At 39.0% G+C, this 18,806-nt stretch overlaps 1 protein-coding gene across 2 annotated transcripts in view; it reads right to left on the reverse strand.

Annotated features, from left to right (window-relative positions):
* DGKI (diacylglycerol kinase iota) overlaps positions 1–18,806 on the reverse strand; it is a 196,126-nt gene that overhangs the window by 116,961 nt on the left and 60,359 nt on the right. For both annotated transcript variants that reach the window (XM_081102141.1, XM_081102140.1), the window contains one exon: positions 11,793–11,992. In XM_081102141.1, coding sequence (XP_080958267.1) covers positions 11,793–11,992 — 200 coding nt within the window. The remainder of the gene's footprint in view (positions 1–11,792; positions 11,993–18,806) is intronic.

Genomic DNA, 18,806 nt, shown 5'->3' on the forward strand with positions numbered 1-18,806 from the left:
TGATCAGCATTAGGGGTAAAGGATGACATGTCATGCCCATGGCATGTCTTGCCTACTTTGTGCCTTAGATCCCCTTGGGACTGATTTTCACAGAGTGTGGGTCATGCCCTGATTTTAGCATAACAGAACTTCAAAGCTGATAGATGTTTAAATGCAGAGATTAGCTGCACTTTTTAAAGTATCTGAAAAACTGAAATGCAAAAAGGTTAATACATGGTCAATATTCCACAGACAAACACCTGGCTCCCCCTAGATACACAAAACCGAAGGATGTGACACAGGAGTTGAGGGTAGGGCTACAGAATAAGGAGGAAGACACCCCAGTCAGAGACTTGGTCCACTCCTGCTGCCCCCTTTAAGTCATAAAACAGACCCCTCTGGTGAGCTGAGTGGGAAGAGCACAGGCAGAGTGAGAAAGCTCTTGGGGGACACGCACGGAGCCCAGCGAGGAAAACAGCCACTGTCCATGCTGCAGCCTGGGCTCAAATTTGGAAATTGGTATGAGATAAAGCCCAAGTAGCTCCTACTTCTTTTTCTTTGGAATTTTCCATTTTATTTATCTGATTTATGGAACCAGCAGAGAGAAGCTGGCATGAAAAGAGAGGAAAGCATAACATTTTGGCCCAATTAAAGGTCAAGTGAAATCACTAGAAGATAACCCAGGAAAGGTGACAGTGAGAGAAAAGAGAAGAAAGAAGATGGGTGAAGCTTAGCCATTATCTCTGCTCAGAAGCTCAGAGAGCAAATAGCTTTGTTTATTGGAAATCCTGAAGCTAACTCATGATCTGATTCTCAAATTGAGCAATTGATTTTTTTTTTTTTTAGTTTCCTGGATTTAGCAACTCTCTCCTGTTCTTTTAAAAGTTATCAAATTTATTATTTGCTTTCTTTCCCTTTATAGATATAATTCATGTTCATTAAAATCAATCAGGAAATATAGAAAGCCAATTAGAAATTATCTATAATCCTACCACTCAGAGATAACATTGAGGGCTACAGTCATAATAACAAAAGCATTAGCCATAAATATACCCCCAGCTTTTGAATGCTTAGGCATTTTTGGTACCCTCACAATTGATCTTTGGGTCCAGAAACTATTACCCAAAACTTATAATCAATGAATCAGAATTTGGACAGATTTCTGCCCCAGATAACAAGCTCTTCTGGAAGCTGAGCTGGCCCAGAAGTGCTCTTCATTCTGAGGTTCTTGTGAAGGCTGGTGTGTTAGCCACCAACAGCTTCATTCATTCTGAGGCAAATTATGTCTGATGGATCCTCTTGGCTACTTTAGAGGTCAACGTCATAGTTTACAAAGGCAATGTTTTGGCTACTCCCTGAGAGAGTGTAGGGTGTGCAAGCGTTTTCTGGGGCTCCCTTTTCTGGTCTGTAAGCCAGAAAACTAAGGATTGAGTTACCTCACTCTGCTGCATGCTTCCTGCAACCGTGTTCATGCCAGGACCAGGCAGTACAGAGAGAAAGAGAGAAAGTAGCAGTGTTGGTTTATCCCTTTCTCTTAGGGTCACAGTTGCTCTTATTTAGAATGAAAGTCTTCCTTCACTTATAATTTTAAGCACCTGGAGCCTTTGTCATTGCTGCTACCAGTGTAGGTCAATAGGCTAGAATAGAGTCCGAAAAGTTACATATATCCAAATATATCCATATTCATATGTATCTATATCTATCTATCTATTACCAATTAATTTCTGATAAAAATGTAAAGGCAATCCAATAGAAAAAGATGGTCTTTTCAACAAATGGTGCTGGAACCACTAAACAATTTTAAATGCAAAAAGAATAATTAAAAACCTACAAGTAATCTAAACCTCACATTTTATTTATTTATTTTTAAATATATTTTTATTGATTTCAGAGATGAAGGGAGAGGGATAGATAGATAGATGGATACATACATACATACATACATAAATGATGAGAGAGAATCATTGATTGGCCACCTCCTGCAAGCCCCCTACTGGGAATCGAGCCTACAACCCAGGCATGTGCCCTGACTGGGAATCGAACCAGGACCTCTGGGTTCATAGGTCAACACTCAACTACTGAGCTACGCTGGCCAGGCTAAACCTGGGTTATAACATTTTATACAAAAATTAACTCAAAGCAAGTCATAGATTTAAATGCAAAATGTAAAACATTTGTTTCCAGAAGAAAACAAAGGAGGAAATACTTATGACCTGGGATTAAACAAAGAGTTCTTGAATGTAACACCAAACATACCAGTGTGGCAAAACTGCCTGAGTGCTGGGGTATACAAAAATGAGGGGTGGGGTGGGGAGGTAGACAATTAAAAAAAGGGAGAATTTCCTGAATTTCTCTGAGCATTCAGAGTCCCTTTCTTTTCCTTAAGTAGGAGCCACGGGCTCTCCTAGAGCTTCCTCTGTCTGCACCCACTGACTGAGTCAGGCTTTGTGCTGCCTGGAGTCCACACCAGGGTTTTTGGAGGAAAAACAAGAGCAGAGCTCACCACCAGTTTGATGGTATTTTAAATTCTTATCTTCTCCAATCTGCTGCTATCACTTACTTTTCAGAATTCTCAAATAGCTACTTTACGAATTCTATCCAGGTGTTTCCTTCTCATTCAACAGATGTATATTGATTGATACTATGTGCCAAACACTCATGGAATACAAAAACATACCCCTTTAAAGAAAAAAGTTAATAATTTTAACTTTGTCAAAAGTTGAAACTTTTTCTCTATATAAGATATTGTTAAGAGAATGAAAATACGCTGAAGCCGGTTTGGCTCAGTGGATAGAGCATCGGCCTGCGGACTGAAAGGTCCCAGGTTCGATTCCGGTCAAGGGCACATGGTTGCGGGCACATCCCCAGCGGGGAGTGTGCAGGAGGCGCTGATCGATGTTTCTTTCTCATTGATGTTTCTAACTCTCTATCTCTCTCCCTTCCTCTCTGTAAAAAATTAATAAAATATATTTTAAAAAAAAGAGAATGAAAATACAATAGATATACTGCAATAAAAATATTCACATTCACAAAGCATATACTTAACAAATGACTCCAGGATACAGGGTATGGCAAAAGTAGTTGTACAGTATGGAAAATAATACAATAATTAATAGATAATAATACAAGAAAACTGTATTTTGTGTACTCACAACTGTATACCTACTTTTGCCCACCCTGTATATGATAAATTTTCAAAATTCAACAGGAAAAAAACGAAACAGCTCCCCAATTGGTGAGACTTGAACAGGTACTTCATCAAAGAGTACAAAATAGAACACAAATAATCACATGTAAAGACACTCATTTTAGAATGATCAAATGATAAAAAATTTTCAAATGCTGAAAAGTTTGAGTGTTAGCAGGGATGTGCAAAAACTGAAATTTGCATACATTTGTTGGTGGAATGGGACAATCACTCTGGAAAACAGTCAGTTTCTTATTGAGTTAAGCACACACTTACCATATGATCCAGGAATCCCATTTCTAGGTGTTTAACCTAGGAAAATTAAAACTAATGTTTACACAAAACCCTTTCATCAATGTTTATGGAAGGACTATCATAATTTCCCAGCCCAGGAAATAACCCAGATGGAGATGTCCTTTAATGAGTAAATGGGTAAGTAAATGGAAACATTCATACAATGAAATGCTACTCAGCAGTAAGTATGAAAAAATGATTGATGTATGCAACAACTTTGATAAATCCCAAATACATTATGGTCAGTTAAAGAAGCCAGTTGTAAAGGGTTATGTATTAGATACATACTGGAGTCCTGACTTTCCTGAGGACCAAAGCAACATTAATGTGGACTGTTAAACATCGTTGAAAATAGCAAATAGCAGGGTGAAAGTGGGTCAGAGCTACGTTACCATTGCCATAATATATAAAGACAGTACTCACTATTGTGCTTAGATTTTTCTCCATGTTCCTCGCTCTATTTGACAGTATTTTGCTATCTAATTTTAAAAGTTATACTCAAATTTAATAAAATTTTATTATATAATATTTCATCAGTTACATATAATATGTACTATTTAATATATCATATATAAATCTAAAATATTTTAGATTTACAGTGGCCATACCTAAGTGTCTTGCCTGTTATACCCTTTCAAAACAAACAAAACAATTTACCTCACAATAGCATATATACTTGAAATAAGAAAAAAAGCGCCTCATTTAATTTACATACCACTAAGACTTAAACACAATACAAACGTAAAAAGTGATAGAAATATGGCACATATCACAAGCACTTCACTTGCTGATACTCTCAGTACTCTGAACTCTATAAATAATGCCACTGAAAGTAATGATCCCTGAGAGCCATTGCTTGGACTTGACTTTTCTGAACAGGCCTTCTGTAGAACAGAGAATATACCCCAGCAATAACCTGCATTAAATTGGAAATTAAATGCTAACTTCTTATTGATTCTTTGATCACTCAATTTTAATGTCCATAAAGGTAGTGCTTTATTATGCTTACCCCTAGAGAGCAAGCACAAAACAGTCTCTGATGCAGAGCAAGTACAAAATAAATATTTTGAAATAAATATTTAATAAGTAAGTGTATATCTATACGACTAGGGTTGAAAATAAGATTATATCACTTTGGCATATACCTAGATGTTAGACATCGAACGGTTCAATTTAGACCTGTATTCTTTCATTCATTCATTCTACCAACCAACCATTACATTTGGTTTCAGAATACTTTGTGCTGAGATCTGTGATCAGAGCAGGGAACACAAAGATTCATAAGAAGATATGGTCAATGAGCTCCAAGTCTAGTGTGGGATACAAAGATATAGAGCTCATGTAATTGATACCAATTTACTAAACCTTTGAGAACTATGAGAACATCAATAGTGAACTCCTGTGAGGTTGTAGCTAATTCTGACAGCCAGAATCAAGGACCAATTCTTTGAGAAGGCAATCATTCAACCAGGCCCTGAGAAATAGAAAGGACCATGATGGCCCTAACCAGTGTGGCTCAGTGGATAGAGCGTCGGCCTGCGGACTCAAGGGTCCCAGGTTCAATTCCAGTCGGGGGCATGTACCTTGGTTGTGGGCACATCCCCAGTAGGGAGTGTGCAAGAGGCAGCTGATTGATGTTTCTCTCTCATCGATTTTTCTAACTCTCTATCTCTCTCCCTTCCTCTCTGTAAAAAAAAAAAAAGTCAAAATATATTTTTTTTAAAAAAGAAAGAGAAAGAAAGAAAGAAAGAAAGAAAGAAAGAAAGAAAGAAAGAAAGAAAGAAAGCCTCATGATGGATGAAAGGCGGCAGATTATACATTGTTAAGAGTATGAACTCTGAAGTAAGACGGCCTGAGTTTGCATCCCAGCCTGCCATTCCTTAGCTGTGTGACCCTAGGCAAGTCCTTAACCCCCCTGTGCATCAGGCTTCTCGTGAACCACAGGAAGATAATGATACCACATATGACATAGGGTTGTTGGGGAAGGACATTAGCATAATATATGTAAAGCACCACCTGTACCAGGACCCGAAACATAACAAAAGCTAGCTAAGTGTATGGGAGATGGAGACAAGAAAGAAGAGCAAGACAGAGGCAACCACATAAAGTCCCAAAGTGGAGTGCTAAAACACATATTTTCTTTTTGTCTGTTTTCGCCAGAAAAAAACGAAAGCATAAAGTATGTTAAGTACAAATTACTGTGTATAAACTGGGTTTTGCTAACTCAATGAAAGCTTTAGGGCATTGCTCCTTGATTACAACCATGGATCTTTATCCCAGAAAAATGCACAGATGCAGATGACCATACCCAGAACCCCATGCATAACTGTAGGGGTCTGTCCACAAATCAAGGTCAGCAGGCACTTTTTCAACATCCTCCCTGAGGATTAGAAATTAGATCAGAGTAATGGTCTAATGGTATGACCAACTTTCCATAAAAACCAATGCTTAGTATGGAATTATATACAGCCCTATGCAAACAGGGGCCCTAACGTATCTAATAAAAAATTAAACTGTGAACTCATAGAGGAATGAGACAAGTAGAACACAATGAGCTTCGCAGCTCCATCTCAAAGCAGAGAAGGGGCAAAGAAGGCAATCGCGGTTAGGCGGTTCTTTGTCTGAGAAGCAGACCTGTGGAGGAAAAGGGCGCAGGTCGTCTAACCCTGAGGAGGAGATGAGGGCGAGAGACAAAATGTAAAAACTGACCAGCTTTGTACTCACATGGTGAAGGAGCCAGGGGGGGCAGACACTCTCCGCAGGTCCGCAGCTTGCACCTGATGGAGACTAGAGGCAGCAGGGAATGAGCAGCGAAGACAGTCAGCACAACAGCGTGGACAGACAGGGAACAAGCCCGGAGAGAGAAAGAGAGACACACAAAATTTAAACAGAAATTAAACAAGCGCGTCACCAAACCGTGAATGCAAAGGAAAAATCAAGCCAGCCACGGAAATAATCCAAAAAGCCAGTGGTAGCAACGAAGCCAACAGGACACATGGCGGAGGCTGGCTCTAGGCAAACCACAGACTGGAGCGCAGGGCAGAGCGCAGGGCAGAGCGCAGGGCAGATGTGGAGAGCACTGACGCTGGGCAGAGATGCGGGGCAGGAGGGATCATTGTGTTCCTCTCTTTCCCTAGGTCATTCAGGACATCCAAGGAGAGGAAGCACCACACACACACAGACACACACACACACACTCACACACACAAGGGCAGGCTGGCATCATCAACTTATCTCTGAGGAGAGTGAAGGTATATTTCACCCCTTAACATAGTCCTTATAATTCCAGGGCTTTGCAGAAATAGTCGTGTCAAAAGACCACCATGTTGAAAAGACTGACTCAACTTTAACTTCCTTCACGTAAACACCAAAGCTTTTTAAGAACTCTATAAGTGATACCCCCAAAGCCTAAATTTACCACAGCAAAGCCGTAATTCCACTCATATGGTAGAAGATTGAAACCATAGACGACATCTCTCTTTTGTCCCTTCTTAGATTAAGTGGTTATTAGAAAAGACAAATGTAGAATTCAAAAAACTAAAACCCAAATTTCCTATCACTTTTACCTAATTATACTCTCAGTCGATTTGAACAGTTTCACTATAGTTGCAATTGACTTAGCTCCCCAGATCCATCTTTTCTGCTGGATGTGTAAAGTCTCATGTACACTAACCCATGAAGTCACTCCCTGTGATTCCACAAGGACTATTCTTTATAATCAATAATATTTCTCAGCAGACACGCTGACTAGTTCAAAGCTGGCAACTAGAAATCTTGTCCTTAGACAATGCAATCACCCTTAACAATGTATTTTTAATAACTACTGAACTCAGGGTAACAGCTAGCTTAAGACCTCCCTAAACACTAAGTAATGTTAAATTTCTGATCTTTTTCTTAAAAAAAATTTTTTTTATTTATTTTCTTTTTAGAGAGAGGAAGGGATAGGAAGAGAGAAAGTAACATCGATGTGAGGGTGAAACATCGATCGGCTGCCTCCTATATGTCCCCTACCAGGGATCACCCGCAACCCAGGCATGTGCCCTGACCGGGAATCAAACCAGCAACCTTTCAGTGCATGGGACAATGCCCAACTAACAGAGCCATACCAGCCTGAGCAAATTTCTGATCTTTTTCTAACGTGCCTTTCAAAGAGGGAGCATAATGTGACTAACACATTACTAGTACATGAATATGAACCTACATAAATCTCCTCTATTACTTTTTTGTGGGAAGCTATTCATTAGAGTTCATATTTCGAATAGATTCATAACCACAATAAAATAAGATATATTCCTGTACCAATGGAGGGAGGACTATTGAACACAAATTGGGACTAGTCTTTTAGTTTGTGTATAATAACAACAAAAGTGAATTATAAGCCAAGACGTTTTTTAAAATTATTTTTCCCTTTTTGCATATGTGAGGCTGTAGTGGCATTATGAAGAACTCCTATTTAACTGTTTCTCATGGGACTTCCTCCAGTTATGCATGTGAATCAGATCTAAAAATTCTTCCAGTTATTATAAAATATGATCAAGACATTTCCTACATCATTTTTATATTCATGAGAGCTTAGATTTGTTATTTTAGAAATAATTTTAAAGAAACATATCATATCTGTACCATGTGTGAGCCACTTATTCATCATGTAACCACGAGTCTCAGGCACACTGACAGGTACCAGGACCCTAAAAGGAAAACCCCAGGGTTTCCCCACAGAGTAGGGAATAGAGACAAGTAAACCAATGGTTACACGATTTTTCATAAATGGTATAAGCAAGAGCACTATAGGAGCACTGAGTAGTGTATTTAATGTCTAGAAGTAGATAGAGAAGAGTTATTAGGGAAAGTGATATATCAATGCAGTCTTGAACTTGAGTGAGAATCAGCAGATGAAAGGAGGTGAGGACAACGGAAGGGAACAGATATGATGATTCACAAGACAGGCTGTTGCTCTAGGACCAGCAATTATCTCTGCAGCATAGGGATATAAGGATGAAAAAGGCAAGGATCATAAAGTCTGTAAAGCAAAGCATATGGGCTTTACATTTTTAGAAAGTTCATTCCAACTAGTCTATTGGAAAAGGCATTATGTGAAGGGCAGCAACACTGGAAATAAGGAAATGAATTATGAGCATATTTTAGGAGTGCCACTGAGAGGTAACTAGCAGAGAAAATGGTTAGATGGTGTGAGAGTTAAAGATGTGGGAATTAGATAGAGGGTAGACTTCAAAGAAGGCACTGGAGGTGTAAAAGTGAAGGGGACCAAGAAGACTCTAGGGACCAGGGTCATGGTGAATGAGTGGATGGTGGTTCCATTCACACACATGTGAATGAAAAGGCTCATTGGGTGATGAGGAGAACAGACTTAATGAATCTATTAATAGTAGTCCATGTAGTCTGATGATGTTATGAGATATCCAATTAAAAATGTCAACTCAAATATTTAGTGATAAGTCTTCAGTTTTTAGAAGAAACCCTTGTTGAAGATGCAGATCTGAGACTCATTAGCTCATCAGTTATAGATGAAACATGGGGTGCTGATGAGCTCTCCCAGAGAAAGGGCAAATCCCTGCAGAGCACTGGCATTCAAGCCAAAGAGGGAGCCAGTTGTTTAGGGGAACCACAACACTTAAAACTCAAATACTCACAGTTCGCATGCTATGTGAATGAAGGATACTTTCTTAAGATAAAGGAGAGCCTCTTCTGACTGAGAACTCCCATCTCCTCAACACACAGAGGTTTTTCTGACTAAAATTCTTAAGACAGTTTAGACCAGGCAAATGAAACAGAAGAAACATATAGTCTTAGCAAAAAAAGAAAGGAAGAAAGAAAGAAAGAAAAGGAAAACATGAAGGAAGGAAATAAAGATATATCTTTCAATGATCTCTCTCTGACTTGGCTGCAATAGTAAGCTTTATACAACCATGGCTGGAAGAGAGAAAAGATTTTAAAAGGTCTTAACAGGCAGGCTGCCCTTAAACTGAAAATTCCATTTATAAATCTAGTAGAAGTTAGATTTTAAAACAATGATTTCTAGAGAAATAGAAAAAAAGCAATCTAATATCAGAGGGTGAATAAGATCAGTGGGTAAGAGAAATTAAGGTCTAGTGAAAAAGTATTATATGGTAACCGAGTGTTTTATTTTCCTTTGAAACGTGCTACCTATATTGATTTTGTAAAAATATAGTGTTGAATGATTTTTATCATAAGTAGTAATAAAGATCTTTCTTATTTTTGAATATTTGTGTTCTCTTTAAAAATCAAAAGCATACTATTAATGCCATTTTGCATGAGTCTTTCATATGACCCAAGGCTGCTTTAATGGAGCCACCACTGCTCCCTGGTGGAAAGTAACTATTTTTGAGTTGAGATGGCTTATTGAACGCCTACCTACCTGTGCTGCTAAATCTATGAAATCACAAAATCTGTCATGTGTGTCATGAGTACAACCCCCCGCCCCCAACCTACTTATATTTGTTTTTATATGTGATAAAAGCCTACGTGGATTCTTAACAATACAATTACTAAGTAAATACAAATTCTTTCTCAAAGGCAAGAGGTGTTTAAAACTAAATATAGTACAGTGGGGCCTTGACTTACAAGTGTCCCGACTAAAGAGTTTTTTGAGATACCAGCTGTCTTTCGGCCGATTTTTTGCATTGAGTTGATAGAGTAATTTGAGTTAACGAGCTCCTTAACGAGCTCGGTCTCAGAACGAATTAAACTTGTAAGTCAAGGCCCCACTGTTCCTGAAAACAATGTCATGTCTGATAAGATTATTAAATAGGTAAGTTCCAGACATGAGAATTGGAGTTCCTTGCCTATAAACACTAAGAACATTCAGCTGTATTATGTGTTCTTAACAAGCTATCTACATGGGACCCCAAACAGCCTGAGCTACTCACAGAGATGGCTTTTCACTACCAGTTCAGAGACTTTGACCAAACCAAAGGTTCATGGCTTAACTCTAAGGTTTCTAGAGAGAATGTGGCCAACCATATATTGTTGCTGACATCTTACTTTTAACATTTAAACTCAGCTATTGCATAGCCAACCTAATAGAAGGTAAAGATACCAGGAATAAGCTAGGAGCTTTACTAGCTGCAAAATGTAAATAAAACAAGATATATAGTTAAATGAGACCCTAGATAATGACCTAAGAGAAGTCCTGGGGAAGCCCAGAGTGATTCGGGGAAAGAGTAAGCAGAGCAGAGAGGATATATTACCCCAAGTTTAGACTTCAAAGCAGACACCCAAAATGAACACCCAAAATGAAGAGCCCTGTGTAATACTTTCCTCAATGTATACTCTCTCAGAGCGGTGGTCAAGTTTGAGCAGTGATCTAGGGCACCCATGTCATTGGCTTATTCTAGGCACTTCTGTAGATTGTCATATCAACTCAATAAATACATGCCAGAGCATGTTCTTGCTTCACAGGCACTAGAGGAAGCCAGTCATTCAGTACAAATAGTTAACCATACATCACAGGCCACAAACAGGAACAGCACCTTGGAGAGTCCCTCACTGTGACAGAAGAAGGACCCAAAGGTGAGCCCTGAAATGGCCTTACCTTGAGTCAGGGTGGTCATATGGGCATGATATATAGAAGATACTCAAAAAATGCTCCAAATCCCCATCTTTTTCTATCTCCTTCACCAACCTCAGATACACATTTCAATAAAAATTAGATTAAGGGATGCTAAAAAAAAATGAATATCTAGTCATTACCACCTTATCTGAAATCAGTTTATCCAAACATCAAGGAAAAGGTAAAGGACAGGATACACTTTGTTTAAGCATTGCATCTGGGTCAGGTTAAATCTAAACAAAAGAATGCCACCTAGAATGGCAAACTGAGCTAAAGCAACAGAGTACACAGGACCCCAAAAAGGCAGGAGACAGGTGAGCCAAAATCTAGCTCTGCCAACCTCCTGCTGTTGGCAAAACCAATACTCTCCAAGTGACCTGAGTAAAGAGGAGGCAGACAGCCTGACTTCCTAAAACGAAATACAAAAGAACGCATTTATTTGGATGCATTTTATGGCCCCTGATTCTTAATGCGTTTCTGATGGTCCCAGGAAACATATACTCAGGTGGTCAGTGAAGAAGCATGTCAATCTAGCATGTGAAACTGTAATGAATTCTAAAAGAAGAATGTGGTCACTATGTAATAAACATGAAGAAAAAACATGAGAGAGACTAAGGAACTGAGGAGTCTCCTGAACTTTTGCTCCTTTCTCAACACAGTGAGGCCCCAACCATGCACATGCTCTGCGTCGTCCTCTCCACACTCTTTGTGTTCAGGAAGGTAGGGAAGGGGCAGACTCACTCATTGAGTAAAGGCATGGACGTTCTCCTCTTGCTCTTCTGCACCATGTTGGCCTGATTCCTCAAGGAGATCCGAATCATAGCGGGGGCCAGCCTGCAGGGCTCCCCATCCACTTGCATGGGGATGGATTTGTATGTCAGCAGCATGACCTCCCGGCACTGGTGCAGCCTTTCCCCGTGGCCCCCAACTTGCAGAGCAGCCTGTGAAAACAAGAGTCAAAAGGAAGCTAGGAGTTCGTTCTTAAAGTTACTCAGCAAAGCTAGGAACCCCAAGTCCACTATATAGAAGCAAATACCTTTGATAAAGATATGGAAAAGTTTTAGCCAGCAGTAAAACAGGAAGCCCTGGATAAATCATCAATACAAGTAAACTAAGATTTCTAAACTTTTAATGAGCTTCACCATAAATTCTCATTGATAGCCACTTTTCACTTTTATGTATTTTTCAGCCTTAATGTAATCATGATATTTTAACACAAAAGTTGGCCTTTTCATTATCTATGCATATTGAATAAGCAATTTGAGTAGAACAAAGAGAACATAAAAAAGATAAAGCACATAGTTTAAGAGAGCTTCTAACCTACAGTTGACCCTTGAGCAGAATGGATTTGAACTGTGTGAGTCCACTTACATGCACATTTTTAAATAAATATATTGAAAAAAAATTTGAAAGATTTTCTTACTACTGTGAAGAAATTGTATCAATTATGCTAGGCTACCATAAAACAATGAAATTGCTGCTTTTCTTTGTTATCAATGCATTAATCATTATAGTAATTTATTTTTTCAATTATCTTTCCATTTCTGATGCCTAGTGTTAGTAATACATGTAACATCCACAGTGTTTTCTATCATATAAGACAATATTGATGTCGGTAATGACAGATGATTTATCTTGTAAACAGAAGATGTACACTTAGAGTATTGATAAGTAATACAGTATTGTAAATGTATTTTCTCTTCCTTATGATTTTAATAACATTTTTTTTTCTAGAGCTTACTTTATTTTAAGAATACATTATATAATACATATAAAATACAAAATACATGTGTTAATTGACTGTTAATGTTATCAGTAAGGCTTCCAGTCAACAGTAGGCAATTAATAAATTAAGTTTTGGGGGGGCCAAAAGCTATATGGATATTTGACCATGTGGGGATCAGTGTCCTTAACCCTCGTGTTGTTAAAAGTCCAAGTGTATATATAAATGTAAATATATGTTATAATAAATATATATTATAGATTAAATATACTCATATTTAAATAGCTCATTCTTGGTTAATTTTCTTCTTTTTTAAAAAAAAATATTTTTTATTTATTTCAGAGAAGAAGAGAGATATAGAAACATCAATGATGAGAGAGAATCATTGATCAGCTGCCTCCTGCACGCCCCCTACTGGGGATGGAGTCTGCAACCCAGGCATGTGCCCTTGACCAGAATCAAACCCGGGACACTTCAGTCAGCAGTCCGACGCTCTATCCACTGAGCCAAACCAGCTAGGGCCCTTGGTTAATTTTCAAACTTAGGCAGGCTTTTCCTTTTTATCTAAAACGTCCTCACAAGCTACTTTAATCTGTGTCTAATATGAAATGCAAAATAATATTACCTCAAAAACATTCTGAAAATAAAGCAGTTTTAAAGAACAAAATCAGACACAGTAAGAGCTCAGTTCACAATGGTGGCAACAGAATGGAAAACTAGTCCAATATTAAAAGTCTATTGTTAACAGCAACAAATTAGGGAGAAACTAAGATGGTGGCATAGGTAAACACCGGGAAATTGCTGCCTCCCACAACAACTTCAAAAATACAATGAAAAGACAAAACGGACATCATCCAGAACTACAGGAAGGCTGGCTGAGTGGAAATTCTACAACTAGAAGGAAAGAAAAGCACACTGAGAGCCAGAGGAGCTGCGGAAGTAAAGTGCAGAGGTACGGAGGCTTGCGCGCGCACGGAAAGGGGCTGGCACCTGAGGACTCGACTGTCTTTTTGGATCGGGAGGGAGTCACAAGCTCCCGAAGCCTCTGAACTCCAGTTCCGGGAAGTCTCTGGGGACCCAGGACTCATACAGGGAGAAACTGGACTGTCTGGCAGCAGGCAGAACTCTGAACTTGGGGGCGGCTTTCCCTCAGAGGTGACACTGAGACCCGCGGCACCTTAGGGCAGCGCTGAGGATCCACCATAGCTGCTTGCTCTGCCCTTTGATTCCCTGAGACCCCGCCCCACCCAGGCTGCAGCAGAGGCTTTTGCATATGAATGCCCCGGCCTTTGGAACCTGAAAATTACCTAACAAATTGCAGCTGGGCCAGACAGACCCAGAACTTCCAAGAGAAGGCCCAAGGCCCCACAGCAGCTTGCATTGATTCACAGCTGGGCCTCATCAGGGCACCTCCAAACTCCAAAAAAGGAAGGGGAATCTGCAGTTCTCTTTGCAGCTCCTGCCAGGTAACCTCAGGCAGAGGCTAAATTAGCACCTCCTTAGATCCAACAGCCAGTGTACCCAGTTGTCAGAGGGGGACCATCCGGATTACAACTCCTCAGATCCATAAGGGACACACTCAGGGGGCAGACTCAGTGAGCACCAAAGCCCCACTGAAGCAAGTCTTGTCCCAGAAGGGTGTCTTCAGCACAGAAGTTCTCCCACTGCAGACACAGCTGATTCTCACAGCCAACTGGCCTGGAGGTCAATTCCTCCCAGTGATCCTACAACAATCAAGGCTTAACTACAACAAGACTGTGCACAAAACCAACAAGGGGGTGCACCAAGAGTGTCCACCTCCGGTAACTGGGGAGGCTGAGCCACTGGGCCCTACAGGACACCTAGCACACAAAACCACTCTACCCACACAGGGAAGCATAAAAAATGCGGAGACAAAGAAACAGGTCACAAATGACAGAAATGGAGGAAAGCAAACTACTGGATATAGAGTTCAAAACCATGTTTATAAGGTTTTTCAAGAATTTTATGGAAACCGCTGATAAATTTAGTGAGACCCTGGAGGATATGAAAAAAGACCAACTAGAAATTAAGCATACATTGACTGAAATAAAGAATAATATACAGACTCCCAACAGCAGACAAGAGGATCCCAAGAATCAAGTCAAAGATTTGAAATACAAAGAAACAAAAAATACCCAATCGAAAAAGAAAAAAGATTCCAAAAATATGAAGATAGTGTAAGGAGCCTCTGGGACAACTTCAAGCGTACCAACATCAGAATTATAGGGGTACCAGAAGGAGAGAGAGGACAAGATATTGAAAACCTTTTTGAGGAAATAATGACAGAAAACTTCCCCCACCTGGTGAAAGAAATGGACTTACAAGTCCAGGAAGCGCAGAGAACCCCAAACAAAAGGAATCCAAAGAGGACCACACCAAGACACATCATAGTTAAAATGCCAAGAGCAAAAGACAAAGAGAGAATCTGAAAAGCAGCAAGAGAAAGACAGTCAGTTACCTACAAGGGAGTACCCATCCGACTGTCAGCTGATTTCTCACCAGAAACCATGCAGGCCAGAAGAAAGTGGCAAGAAATATTCAAAGTGATGAATAGCAAGAACCTACAACCAAGATTACTTTACCCAGCAAAGCTATCATTCAGAATAGAAGGTCAGATAAAGAGCTTCACGGATAAGAAAAAGCTAAAGGAGTTCATCACCACCAAACCAGCATTATATGAAATGCTGAAAGGTATTCTTTAAGAAGAGGAAGAAGAAAAAGGAACTCTTACCATTTGCCACAGCATGGATGGAACTGGAGAGCGGATAAATACCACAGGATCTCACTCATTTGTGGAATATAATGAACAACATAAACTGATGAACAAGGACTGATCCAGAGACGGAGAGGCATTGATTGGACTGTCGGGCCTTGGAGGGAATGTAGGGGAGGGTGGGGGTAAGGGGGAAAGATCAACCAAAGGACTTATATGCAAGCACATAGGCCTAACCAATGGACACAGACAACGGGGGGGGGGGGGGGTGAGGGCATGAGCGTGGGCGGGGGGTAGGGGGTAATGTGTGGATAATGACACATATGTAATATCTTAATCAATAAAAAATATATTAAAAAAGCAACAAATTAACATAACTACCTTATATTATTAGTAAATTATATATATTTACAGGTGCCCCCCAAACATAAACACACTTTGAATAATTATTAATTCCAATGGCTTAAATGTGAAAAGAAAGAAACATCAATTGACTATCAGCTGTTTAGTGTGTATACATTTGGGGAGGGGGGGCTTGTATACTAGTATTTAGAGAATATTATTCACCTTTTTAAAGATAAATGAAACTCATACAATGTACATTTGGTTATAACATATCAAGTACCCAAATAATATTATACAGCTTGATGAATAAGTTTTTATATATATGGGGATCTCCATACAATCAAGCTGTGGACAATTCACAGCAACCAAGAGGTTTTACGTGCCCCTTCCAATCAACTTACACTCCTCCCACCAACCAGTCGGTAACCACTATTCTGACTTCTATCACCATAGATTCAATTTGCTTGAATTTGAACTTCATATAAAATAAATCATACAATATATACTCTTATGTCTGACATCATTTGCTCATCATTATTTCTGAGTAATATATAACAAAATGGATTTATCTGATCTCCTGCTGGTAAACATTTATTTATTGACTTAAACTTTCTGGTATGTATCTCTTGATGGACACATATTCTCCTGAGTACATACAATGAGTAGACCTGCTATACCATGAATTTAGATGTACACTTGACTTTAGAAGATACTGCTAAATAGTTTTCCAATAAGGTTATATTACAATGCATTTTGAGTATCAATTTATAATTAAGAAAAGTTTTAAAAGGAGACAGATACTACTAACTCTAACGCCAAATCTAGAAGATTTACTGAAGAAGAAAAAAATAAAAACATACATACTATCAGCTTGTTTCCATATGTCTCATTGCTACAAATGGGCAAGAAACCTTGTTAATTGATTTGTGAAGTCAACTTCAACTTGCTTGCCATATATTTGTATTTATTTGATATTTTGCATTATCTTTTGCACTTGCATTAGTTTTAACAGTAGAAACCTGCTTATCTATAAATACAAAGAGAAATGAAACACAAGGGAATGAATGGGGGAAAGAAAATAGAATAATAATGGAAAAGTAAAGAACTTACTGAACACCTTCGAAGTTAAAGCACTCAATTGTGTCCTTTACATACAATGTTATTCAATTAGTGAGAGAATGAGAAAGCAGAGGAGAATGCAGTGAGACTTTACTAAAATTCCTTTTGCCCTATTACCTGACCCTCTGTTATTCAGCTGAAAGTTCTTTCTGGCTGTACTTAAACGACCCATTTAAGTTAATCTGTGGATTTGAGCCACTATCTCATCTCCAGAACTTTTCCAATATATTTCCCTTGCCTTCTATTTTTCAGCCCAATATTTATCTGACAAAACTGTATCTTTTTATCCACTAAAGAAAATCCCATTTACTCCCCCCACGGCGCTGTGCCCGCCTCCCCCCCCACACCCCCCCACCCCTCCCCCACCCCCGCCCCGCAATCTTGACTAGGCCTGATGACAAATAAAAAGGCAGAGCCTACTAGGTAAGAACTTACTCCTCTGAGTTTAACAGGACTAAAAATTGCATAACTAGTTTCCAACCTCTTGGTATCGAAAGGTATACACAGTACTGCAGAGCACGTTGAAGCCATATTCTCAGCCTCACAACAGAACAACAGCAAACACCGCAAACAAAAGAGGTAAACAGCTGTCAAGGGCAGTCCCACTGGCACTTCAGAATCAATCCCAGATCACTGTACAGGTGCAAAAGGCATGACCAGAATTAGCTTTCAGCACAGACAGTTCTATTATTGTTAGTACAGCCACATTAAATTACTTCTGGAACAAGTTAAAGGTAATTTTTTAAATACTTATAAGAAATAGTGATTTTGCATCACTCAGATTTGTCTAGGCTTAATATCCTTTTAAGGTACAGGCCCTAACAGCCAGAAACATTCCCACGATTTGCTAAATGAATCATTTACTGATAATAATACATTGGTCTATTAATGACAGACATTCGATTTTCTATTCAACTGCAGGTGTTCCTCTGGAGAAACCTTCCAATATTGCTTTTCTGGTAGCATGTGACTACAGAGGAAAACAAAGACAGCCACTGGGCTCACTGCATCCTTGCCATTTACTGGTGTCAGACCAAGAATGGCTTGAGATTTCCCCTCTTTCCGCACTATATATACTCCTCCCTGGCATGCCTTTCTCCATCTCCCTTCAAGCTGTATCCTCCTTACTACACAAGTCCTCATTCTACTTGCTTTCAGATAAAAAGGATGGACAGTCCTGGTTTGTGGAAGACAAGAAGCAAAGGCAAGTCCTCCTCTCTTTCCTTTCTCACCACTGCTGCCAGCCCTGCCTCCCAGCCTCACTCCTGTAACAAAATGTCCAAGACAAAAATCAGTGACCCTGGGAATAAGAAATGGAGATAGTCAACAATACTAAAATCTTGGTTGGTTTTGTTTTTTATGACCTACACAGTAGTCTTATAAGACTAAGCAACAAAAAATAGAAAACAAAACTATTTTTTTTATTTAAAGATAAAATTAGAAAGAGGATAGCTCAAGATATAATAAAGTTTAATAGGGCTGAAAATAAATCATTGTGATTTCGCCACATTGTGGTTTAAATGATAAAAAACATATTATTATCCCAAAAGACGCAGGACAAATAATAATTTAGTGCCTTTCAGAATAGAAAGTTGTTAAAAAACTAGAAATACAAAGTGACTTTTTAAAATGATAAACATAATCTTGGTACAAACACAGAGAAAAAACCATTATTATTTAGAGTAAAGAAAATTTAGAAGCATTCCTGTCAAGGGACAATGTTATTCACTAGTAACAAAAGTTTTCAACATAATATTGGAGGTCTTGAACAACATAAGAAGTCAAGGAAATACAATTTTAGTATGAGTTTTACTTATAATAATATGGTTTCCTG

Source organism: Myotis nattereri, assembly GCF_964212035.1.
Source record: "Myotis nattereri genome assembly, chromosome: 11".
Lineage (NCBI taxonomy): Eukaryota > Metazoa > Chordata > Mammalia > Chiroptera > Vespertilionidae > Myotis > Myotis nattereri.